Here is a 12,191-nt window from a genome sequence, read left to right as displayed (position 1 = left end):
TTTTCACCAATGAACTTTGCAAGTCTTTTCTATTTGTCCTTTTGTACACTATATTGCACTCCACTTCAGATTTGTTTTTGCCATTATGTTTAAATTTACTTCTTAAACTTCACCTCTTCTGGTAATTCCATTGAAAATTCTATAGCAATCTACAAACATTAGAAGAACATGATTTTAAGAATATTGTGATTTTGTACCTAATTAGGTGACTTCAATAAAGAAATTAAGAAGCTTATTATGAACTGTTGCCACAGAATCAGTTATGAAGAGTTAAACATGAGAAATAGCAAAAGGAAAGAGAACAAATATAGCTAATGTGCTTGATATATTGAGAGCAGATCATCTTCAGTGGAGAAAATTCATTCATCAAACAAGGAGAAAACTGCATTCAATTTTCTGTTAGTGTCCATTTCTTTTATTTCCGTATTCATCAATGTTGTGACCTTCATGTTTTTAGCTAGCTTTTGATTCATATGTAACATTTCTGTGTCATTTATATCCTGATCTCCAATTATTTCTACTTGAACTTTATTTCTTAGCACTGCTTACTCAGTCCTATCTTTACTCCTGTTTGCAAATAAATAAATAAAATAAAAATTAAAAATTTTAATTACTTACTTAGAATACTTCACTCCTTGTATTTATCTTCAGTGTAAGAAAATTTACCTTCACTGAAAGTCATATTCTTCTGCTATTCTAATCTACTGTGTATCTTTAAATCCTCTTCATGTAGAATTCATCTCAGCAACTTATGAACCGAAGCCATTTTAGTAAATGCATAATGAATTTTGTTTCGCTCCTTAGGATCCTTGTGTGAAAGAAAGCATGCTTCACACAGTTAAAATGATTGCCCAGGCCCTTCATCCCAGTCATCTTAAAGAGGTTTTCATTTTCCATTCAAGGAATGAACTTTTGAATCAGATGAAAAACATACTGAAGACAGAAAGTTTATTGCCACTTACATCACCAGTCCGTTCTTTAGCCATGTCTGCTGCTGCCAGCTTAATGTATCCTTTTTTTATGTCCATAAGGTGTTAATGAACATAATTAGTCCTCTTCTACATGCAAAGTGTTTTGAAACGCTCACATTTAACTGAAATAGGAGGAAACTCGGCTCTCGAAACCAAACATGGAAATTTTTCAACCCACTTCAGGCCTGTAATAAGTGAGGCAATGGTCTCACACCAGGTAATGAAATTCATCTCCCACTAAACACATTCACAAACATCCATATCCATGCAGGATTTGAATCCACAGCCTTTTGTGGGAGAGTGATTATGTTACCCACTTGGCCTACTGCTGGCAGTTAATATAAATCCTTATATCACCAAACAAACATGCATATATAAAAGAAATGATACACACACAAAAATTATATCACTCCAACATTCTTGCATTTGATGCAAACCGTAATGTAATGAGATGTAATGTGAAGTTTTCCTTGCAGCACAACGACAATTATTACTGTCAATTTATAGTATTTGCCAGTTTCACATATTTTTGTAAATTAAATGCCATTTAAATTGTGCCGTTAACAAAAGTTTTCTTTTATGAACTTTTGTTAAAAGATTGTCATTTGCTCCTATTTATAACAAAATAGGAGCAAATGACAATTTTTGTAATTTGCAATTCATTTGCTATAAGTGTTCTATATTGATTTTCAGAAGCTAATATTTCATCATCATCATCATCAAAATCCTGACATTTCCATATCCTCCCCTCAAGGGACATACAGGATATGATAGTACTACATGAATATTCCAAAATAAAGTTTGCATCTTCGTTTTCTGAGTTTGGGGCTTTTATGATTTTGGAGCTGTTCATTGTAGTTTTGGAATAATGGCTACATTATATAATGAATATTGTCATCTCCTCTGAACAAGGTGTTTCATATAAGCCTCAGTTTCTGGAAAGTGTCAGTGGAGTAGAATGAGGGCAGAATAGTTCCACTACATAAAGAAGGTCCAAGACAGAAGTAACAAATTATAGGCCTATCTCAGGAGTTGTGATTAAAATATTAGAGAAGTTTTTAAAGATGAAAAAATCAGTGGGTTGGATGATAGGGACGCTTTCTAGCTGACAACATTGTTTTGTTGAAGGTAATTTGTAATTAGTATTATTTGTCTTGCAGTATTTCTCAACTTCATTTATTTCATAATTTCATAAAAGAAGAATAAAATAAAGGGAAATTGAGTTAGAGAAGGGAAATGGCTATTGAATGATACTGCCAGACTTTACAGATGTATTCCACAAGATTAAACATGGAACTCTGTTGTAGAAATTGGAGCAAATGGAGAGGGATGTTATTATTATCATCATCAAACCTCAAAGGAGTCAAAAAATCTCCACTGTCGTCACACTCTCAGGTAATGCATTCTAACCACTCTCCATCCAAAAAAAACCTAGTTTCCATATCCTCCCCTTGTGCAAGCCTTTCTTATTGCTTAAAAGGATGACCTTTTATCTTCCCCTTGTTCTATGAAAAACCTCACACATTGATCTAGTAATAACTCCTTACAAGTTTATACGTTTCAATCTTATCCTGCTCCTTATCCACCAGACTCTACAAATTACATTTCTTCAATCTGTCCTCATCCTCAACATTCCAGGGGCTAGCAGACACCTTAGTCAATCACCTGTGGACCCTTTCCAGTGTCTCTTCATCCTTTTGAAAACCAGGTGACCAAATCTGTGCAGAATAGTCCATATGCAGACTGATCAAAGCCTTACATGATGTAATAAAGACATCCTTACTTCTACGTGTCAGTGTCTTCTACATCATTGCCTTAATACAGTGCACTCTCCTCACAACTTGAGCAAAATATCTCCAAAACTTCAGCTTCTTGTTCATCAGCCCTGTATAAGATCTTCCCACCACTTGCATGCGCTGCATTCCATTTATGCTTCTTGAAGATTAAAACCTTACATTTTGCAGCACTGAACTGGTAATCCCACTTATTTGTCCATTCAACCAGTCTGTTCAGGTCCTATTGCAAAGCTACAACAACTGCTCTACTCCTCATAGATCTTACCAACTTTGCATCATCTGCAAAGAACTGCATATCACCATTCAAAACTTCTCCAATAACTACAAAAAGTTAAACGGAAACTGTCCCAAAACAAACCCTTGGGTTGTACTACCAGCGACTTCAGTTTTCTGGGACATTGCTCTCCCTCTCCATATACAACTTGCTGATACCATCAGACAACCAGTCTCCACTCCAGCAAACCAATTTATTTAACTCCATCCAATCCAGTTGTGTTGGCTGTACAGGTCTTTGCAAGTACTAGATATACTACTGTGTTTGCATCTCCCTTGTCCAATGCATTGGCCATATTGTTATAATAAGTAAGTAGATTGCTAAGACATGATCTTGTTTTAGCAAACCTGTGCTATCCGTCAAAGAGAAAATCCATCAAATTGCTGCTGTTATCAACTTTTGATTGTTAGTCAGGACTAACAATCAGAAGTTGTTAACCACACACAGATTGATCTTTAATTCAAAGCCAGTAGTCTCACAGCTTCCTTATGAAGAACAACAACTTTGCCCAATCCTGTTCACTAACCTGATATCTAAACCCATATGCTGTAACTTAGTTATCAGCTTATCATGTGGCACCCTGTCAGATGCCTTTGTAAAATTCAAATAAAGAGCATATATACCTTTTCGTCATCAACTGCTCTTGTTACTTGATTATAAAAGGCAATTAGATTATTAATACAAGAGTGTCCCTTAACAAATCCTGCCTGAACCTCACAGATAACATTACTTATCTGCCCAATGTGTATGAGCTCTCACTAATTTCTCCAAAATATTAACAACCACAGAAGAAATACAAACTGGTCTATAATTTGACACTTTGTCAATCAACCTTATTCAATTGCACTGTCTCACCCTCCTTTCAATCCTATGACACCTTTCCCATTGAAGAGCCAAGTCAATGGAGATGTCAATTCCTTAGTATATTCTCTTAAAACATGGAAAAATCTCCTCCCTTTCTGTTATCTTATTGACATCCAGAATACTAAGTATTTGTAACACACGCTGTCACTTTCAAACCCTAAATCATTCCCATCCCTCTAACACTAAAACCTTTTAAAAAATGAAATAACCTAATAAAGTTATTATTAAACAAACTCCATTATATCTCCTACATCAGTCATTCTACTCTCATTTTCATCTAATAGTGTCAGTTTCCAATATATATATCCAAAATATATTCTTAATGCAACTTCTCTTGACTCCTTTCCTTATATTTTTTGATAACTTGTTCATCTGCAGTTTCTGTTTGATATCATTACTCATCCACTTTATGTGGATGGCTGATGATACCAAATAATGTTCTCTTTTTCACCCAAGGTCTACAGGTTGTCATTGCTGCTAATAAACATTTCTTCACTAGTTCCAGTGCACTGGTGATGTCTCTCCCTTCCAATTTGTCCACCCATGAAACTGCTCCAAGCTGGCTTTGTACATATCCGAGCTGATTCTGTACATATCTACATTTCTCTTTAACTCCCTCATCTTCAACAACTCGGCTTTGAAATCTTGAATCATTTTTTCACTGTCACTATTTTCTCTTGCTATCTTACCATCACTAGCACATGTTTTTTCAACATTGTTCCCATGCACAATCTTACCTTTAATTTGACTATTTTTCACTGTCATTCTAGCACACTTTCTTGTTGTCTTTACACTCTTTTGCTTGCCATCAGTGTCACACACTTTCTTAACATTCTCACAATCTTCCTCAATATTCATTTCACTTATGGTACCATGTTCCCAACTCTGATTTCAACAAGTCTCATGGTGTGTCATCATATCACACTTGTTCCTTTCTCTTTTTCAACCTCTCCACGTAAACATCCACAACCTCTTCACATGCATGCATATTACACTCACAGCACCATGCCATTCTCTAAAAATCAATGCCATTCACTTTATATGTTTTTTATATTGACCTATGCAGTGTGCCATTTTCTTCCGGAGCACTAACAAGAATCAAAGAATTTAAAATAAGACTCCTATAAGTTTAATCAGACACTGCATTCCAATCACAAATATCACACAGCAACACTCAATCAAAAAATTATACAATACAGTCACATAATAAAAATTATCTTGCTGCAGTCCATATAGTTATCATGGTTATATACTAGCCACCTGCTCTTGATATATATATATATATATATTTTTTTTTTTATTATATATAGGTATATAATTAGACCTTAATTATATATATAAGTTTGTATTTGATCTTGTTGTCATTTTCCTCTCAAAATAGGTATTTCATGCATAGTTTGAATAACACAAATGAGTTGTAGGTACTCCCACAACAGAGGACTTCTTAATGTGTTATACGCCCAACCTTTACTTTAAAATGAACAGTTACTAGTTTACAATAGTTTGATTTTGAAATTAAAAATAATATCATATATCATTTTTTTGCTAGAAATGAAATCATTTTGTAATAATTATGAATATTGAAAGAACTCTAGAATTGACTAAACTGACACACACGAAGATCTAATATCCCTCATGATATTTTTATTTATTATGTAAAATACAGTCCTTGCTTGTAATGTCTTTCTTGTTACCATTTTTAAACTGATATTTTGTAAGTGCTTCTTAACATTTTCATCTAGTACCCTTGATCCAGTTTTGACTTATGAAGAGAGAGCCTCTTTGATTGAAACTGCTGTTAGTACAGTTTATCCTACAATAGGAGACTGGTCATTAAACAGGCAAAGAGATGAAACTGAAGATTTTTTGGATTTTAGCCATCTTTTTTCAGTAACAATAGATTCTCTCAACAACTTGTTGAAACAGCTGTTACTCAAGGAACGGACGCCAGATAATGTTCACTTAATAATAAAGGTATATATATAAACAACATTTTTGCTTTCAAGTTCTCTTCACAAATATTATCCCCTAATTACAAAATTGAAAGCCAAAATAAGATAACAGCAAGAACTTTTTATTAAAGTAAACATTTTTGTTTCAGTGTTTGCATAATGCTGACTTGAATATGTATACCATATTTGTTTTTCAGCCAGGATAATAGTTAGTGGTTACGGCAACACTCTCTCGCAATCTGTACAAATTAGTCTTCAATAATTTTTCCTTTTTTTATGTGCTTATGTGCATTAGTGTTTGAACTGGCCTCCATCATGTGAGGCACCTGTTTATGGTGAAGGCGACCTCCCAGTGATGGTACTAGTCCTTTACATTCTAATTCTTTATCTATGCTTTTCTTCCATATTCTTTGGTCTGCATCTGAATCTTTTTTACTACCCTGTACTCCAGACCACCATCACTGGGATCTAATGCCTTGCTGACATGTTTGCTATGTTGTGCAGCCCATGCCCATCTGGAAAGGGGGATCCTGGTAGTCTTGCAATAATTTGGCCTCTGCTTCAGCAAGATGTGTGGTCTTGAGCCCACCGGGATCAATTGACTAGTGGACTTGCCTGCAGAGGCCAAGGATGTTGCAGAAGGTCTCCTTCCCCATGGTCCGGGAACTGGCCAAGGCTTCCTGTTGTACTTGTATAGCATATAGGGTGGTCCCCTATCATTCCACTTTCAAGTGCAGTTATTGCTTGCCAATGAGTAGGTGTTCATTTTTGGCTACATGGAAGATAGGGAGCTCTGGTTCCGATTCCAATCCCCTCCTGAAAATGAAAAATTCATCTTGTTGCTTATCGGGGAGGGGGGGGGGCTCAACAAGCCCAATCAGTTACTGAAACCATAGAATCATCAACAGAAAAGCAAAGTGAGAAATAAAAAAAAAAACATTAGCGCCTGCAACAAATACACCCAACAAATGCATGTCCAATTGGAAAAATGTCACCATTCTTCAGCCAGAAAAGTTTGGAAGGGTTGGCAGATTGCCAAAAAATGTAAAAAAACTGAGTTTAGTAGATATCCTTATTGAAGCAACTACAATATCACAATCAGAAAAATAATTACATCCAACATCTATTGGGGGAATGCCAATTAAAGTCATCGCCACAAAACTAAACTTTACTAGATGCATAATATCCAAGTGGTGCCATTGATGTTACTGATGAAGAGATATGCTTCATATCACAGCCATAAGATACTTAATAGTAATATTTAAGGATGGGCATCTGGTTCCCACTAGAAACATCATCCTTACATTTAACAAACCGAAACTACTGATATCTGTCAAAGCAGGATATCTCAACTGTTCAGCACAGGTCTATATCCCAAACCTCTTACGGAGCTTTAAATGTCAGAAATATGGTCATTCTCAAACTACCTGTCATGTCTCTGTCCTCTGCACCCCATGTAAAGAACTTGAAAATAAAGACACCATAGGGGGGATACCACTAAGCATACTCCCAAGCATAACAAAGGTGGAAGGATGAAAAGGAAATACAAAAATTAAAAACAGCAATGCATCACATACCAGGAAGTGAAGAGGCAGTATACCACAACAGTAGCAACAACATCTGCTAAATCCTCCTACACTGAGAAGGCAACTGTAAAGATAATTTCAGTCTGGACATTGACAAGGATGTCAATCCCACCTGCTCACAACTACAACATCCCTGAAAGATATAATTTGTGTGCTATCTCCCTTGAGTGAATGAAAGAAATCTTACTCCTTCCTTCTGAGGGGTGATGACTTGCCTATGTGTGAGTTTTGTGACTGTGGACTATCCATCACTTGTATTTTAATTGACTGCCCTCATTTCACATTCAGTACAATCATTATTTTAGCCACTTTTATTATGACAGAGTGCTGCACATGTGTAGGCAGATTTTATCAGACTCAACTGTCAACCTGGTTTTTATAGAGTACAGTGGTATCTCGCTAATCCGAACTAATAAAAACTGTGATCGTTCGGATTAGCGAATTTTCCCCCAAGAGACGACAACAACTAGCATTTTAAGACAAAAATAATCAGATTCTAATGGTACATCGATTTAATTCTGTAAATACATGAATAACTGATAGACAAAAAGCTACTGTACTGTAATGTAAAACTTAAAAAATTATACAGTACACAAGTTTATTTTGGTAAAAAATTTAATTTGTATGTACATAAATTGTTGAGGATTCTGATTTAATAAAATTGCATAGTTCAGTACATAATTTAATTGGCGTAAAAATATCACTTTCTTGTACACAACACAAAAAAAGTTTCACAAAATAACACAAAAAAAACAGTTTTTTTTATTTCTTTGTAAAAAAAAATTGGACGCTAATATTTTTTCGAATGCTTCTTCTCAGAGCTGCATTAGCAATAAAATTTTGTGGAATGGCGCATCATTCTGCGTAGCCCATTCTATACACACATTAAAACTGTCAACTACCTCTTCATGTTTTACTTTTTTTTTCTTCGAGTTCTTTGTCATCATCATCGTCTTCTAATTCATTCTGTAGAGTCATATTTATAATTTCAGCTTCTGATTTGATTTCGAATTCATTTTCAGTTCTACCTGTAATCCATTCTCTAACATCTGTTTGTGAAATTTCAACATCTGGATTTAACTATTTTTAACCAAATTATGTACGTTTTGAATTTCCTCTTTACGCGTATCACCGTAGTTATCTTGGTAAATTCTAGAAGGTCACATTTTTTTCCATGACATTCGAATTGCTTCAGGTTCGATGGCTTCCCAAGCAAACGTGAACACACAATAAATCAAAATAGGCCTATAGCATAACCGTACAATCGACAGAATGAAAAAATACTGCACGGTAATAATAATAAAATAAATAATAATAGTTAAAATAATTATTAAATAAAAATAATAGTACACAAAATACTAATACGTAATAAATAAAACTTTTTTCTTTCAAACTGCAATTCAGATTACTGGAGGGTTCGGATTAGTGAGATATCACTGTATTAATCTTTACCGGTCTGGGCGGTTACCCTAGTGGCTGTGTGCTTCGCAACCATATGCCTAGGGAAGGAGTATCCAGGTTCGATTCCCGTCGGTGACGTGAGGAGCTCAAGGATCTTCCTCAGCCATAGCCAAGTTAGCCGGTCTTGGGTGTGAACAGAAGGGTTTTTCTCCAGTTTATCCTGGGTTTTTTTATCTTGCAAAGCAGGCAAACCAGCTTTGAGAACTCAACACTACAGGACATAGGATACACTGAGGTGTAAGACTTGACCACCTTATCCTGTGAACGGTTTGAGGTCTGATGATTAATAAACCCTGAACACTGCTAGATAAAAGAGGGTAAAAGGAAGATGAGATGAGATAATCTTTACCACCTTATGTAGAGTATACATTTTTTAGTTTAAATTATTATAAATATATTTTTAAAAAAATCTTGGATTTATGCACATTTTATGAATTTTAATATTTTTTATACTTTTTACATTTGCTTTTTTTACACTGTTTTCATGTTATCTTATATATTTATTAAATAGTATACCACTAAGAATCATTTCATTTATGATTTTTGTTATGATTTTTACTTCTCTATATGGTTTTTAGACCTATATAATCCCCTTATTTATTATGCGTGTTTTTGATGCAGTGTGATCAGCTGTCCTTGCACCATTAAATCCAAAAACAAACATTATGCAAACTGCAAATAATGATCTTTGATATAAAAATAAAACGTATTTAAGATTTTGGCATATTTATGAAAACATGTATAGTAATTAAGATTGAGTAAATGAACGTGATATTCTCTCTCATTTCTTCTATATGCATTAGTTAAATATGATATGATATTTTATATGGTAAAATTGTATGATTGAGTGATAGTGTAAAAATATTTGAATTCATTTGGATACTCTGATATAAAAATAGCAGAGCTTAGTAAGTAATCGAGCTATCCTATATTTCCAACAAGAGGCTAATTTAAAAGACTAATATAAAATTTTAATTACTGAAGAGAAGTGTCGAAAGACATAGTTGGTTGCATATTTCTGGAAGGCAAGGATGACAAAAATATTTGGAGCCAACTTGGATTGTGTTGTGAATGTGGTAAGAGAATGGTGTTGATAACAATGCATAAATAAGACAGTAAACAAGGGAGATGATGAATAAAATGGACTATAAAGTTTGAAAAGGAAGAGTTTGAGAACTAAAGATTTTTAAACCCTAAAGGTTGAAGGAGCCTCTATAGCTCAGTTATAGAGGCTCCTTTGCCTCTATAACTGAGCTATGCTCTATGCCTCAAAACCAAAGGGCTTTGCCTATAGGTATAGGCAAAGCCCTTTGGTCAGAAAGACCCGAGTGCAATTCCTGTCCATGACATGAGGAACCTTTATCTGGTTTCTTTCCAGATAAAGGTCTGAGACCAGCTAACTTTTGAGTTAGCTGGTCTCATACCGAGGTAGAGGGTTTTTCATCCCTCTGATCAGCACTGGATCTGCATTCAAAAATATATAGGGAACTTTTCCCCTGCACTTTGCTCTTGGGCCCCCTGTGCAGTATTAGCCCCAGTATTATGTATAGATCCATAATTGCGAACCTTCAATATGAAGATGCCATCTAAGATGAGGAAAGATTAAAGACTAGAAAGGAACAAAAACTAGTGAAATATATACAGGATCATCAGCTGATGATAACAGCACAAAAACTCAGAAAATCCATGTATTCATTCAGATACTTCTCTTTGTATAAGCATAATGTTCTCTGATAAAGTCAAAAACCAGATAAAAGTTCCTCATGCCATTATCTGCATTCCTTACATATCCTGTAAGAAGTGTGTAGAAGCAAACAGGGCTTCTGACCCAGTGTGTAATCCTCACCTTCTTGTGGTGCATGCACCCTATTATTAGATCCATCTAGATACTGAATGAAGAGAATGGTCTTGCAATTTGGGAGACAGAGTAGTGTTCGGTGTTGTTGGTAGGGCAGTCCGATATCTAGGAGTGGCATCAGCATACCAACCAATAAAACTCTATGGATTTTAAAAAAAAAAAATTGTTTAAACCACAAACAGAAATGATGGAATAATATTATGAAATGCTACACTGGCTGAGACATTGCTGAATTAAATGAACTGGGATTTAACTGAAAAATTGGTTAAACTCAACCCTCAGCAGAATTCGATAGGCTTGTTGAGGATCATCAAAATAATTATCAAAACAGAAAAGAAGAGCAATTAGCATTAGAAGAGAAAGAGCATGTCTATAATTGGAATCACAGAAATTAATAAGACTGCTAAATAACAACTAGAAGTTATATTTGGGTATGTGAATGACAGGGACTTTAAAAAATACATTGTGGATAAATTTCAGAATGGGAAATTGGACACTGGGGCCATCCCTGGAAGTTACAAAAGAAAGTTGTGAGCAAGAGGATAAGTAGTGGTTTCTTTGCATGGAGGATGGTTCAAGAGCATGAATAGGCAATGGGTTCAAAGATTGGTATCATAGACTTTGTGTTTTATAGGGTGGGCTTCCATGGAGGCCTGAAGCATAATAATAATAATCTTTGCTCATGTTCCCATAAAAGGTTCTAGCAAAGGAATATGACATAAAGGAAAATCCAGTTTCTGTGAGACCTAAATGTCAAAATTAGAAATGAATATTTATTATATAGAAATGTTTTGAGAAAGAGCAAAGCTAATAAAATTATACTGAATGAGTAACACATAGGCACGGTTGAAAATATTTAATTCATCATCATCACAAACCATGGGCTCACACCCAATTGCTGTCTGAGGCCTCCTTCGCTATCTTGTTCCACCTGTCTTTGTCCAGTGCGCAGTGTCTCAGTTTCTGTAAACTCATTTCTACACCAGTCCTTTATGTCATCTAACCATTCTCTGCATGGTTTACCTCTTCTATGTACACCATTCATAATACAAACATGAATGTCTTTATCTTCCGGTCCTCACTCATTCTGCAGATGTGTCCAAATAATTGCAGCCTTCATTGTATAATCTGCATTAGATTCTCCTTTAGTTGTATCTTCTGATAGAGCTCTTCATTTGTGATTTCTGTACCCATCCTATTTTTAGAATCTTCCTGTAACAAGTTCTTTCAAATGCCAAAATTCTTTTCTTATAGGTTTTATTTCTGGAAAAATTCCCATGTTACTCCTTTAAAATAAATTATTATTTTAATGGCTAATATAGTCTACTCTCGTTTAGGAGCGCCTGTTTTTTTATGTCATTGGCTCTTTACTCATATCTTAGGGCATTACTGAAGTGTTATAAAAACTATTATAGGAAGAAAATTCTGA

The 12,191-nt window shown here is 34.9% G+C and overlaps 1 protein-coding gene across 2 annotated transcripts in view; it reads left to right on the top strand.

Annotated features, from left to right (window-relative positions):
* Positions 1 to 12,191, top strand: part of c11.1 (maestro heat like repeat family protein c11.1) — a 763,927-nt gene that overhangs the window by 344,236 nt on the left and 407,500 nt on the right. For both annotated transcript variants that reach the window (XM_090407949.1, XM_090407950.1), the window contains exons 21-22: positions 805 to 1,007; positions 5,648 to 5,879. In XM_090407949.1, the coding sequence (XP_090264075.1) occupies positions 805 to 1,007; positions 5,648 to 5,879 (435 nt within the window). The remainder of the gene's footprint in view (positions 1 to 804; positions 1,008 to 5,647; positions 5,880 to 12,191) is intronic.

This window comes from Typopeltis vanoorti, chromosome 18 (assembly GCF_054136105.1).
Source record: "Typopeltis vanoorti isolate ZY-2024b chromosome 18, IOZ_Tvanoo_1.0, whole genome shotgun sequence".
Lineage (NCBI taxonomy): Eukaryota > Metazoa > Arthropoda > Arachnida > Uropygi > Thelyphonidae > Typopeltis > Typopeltis vanoorti.
The sequence above is the reverse complement of the archived record's forward strand: the minus strand, read 5'-3'. Positions and strand labels throughout refer to the sequence as shown.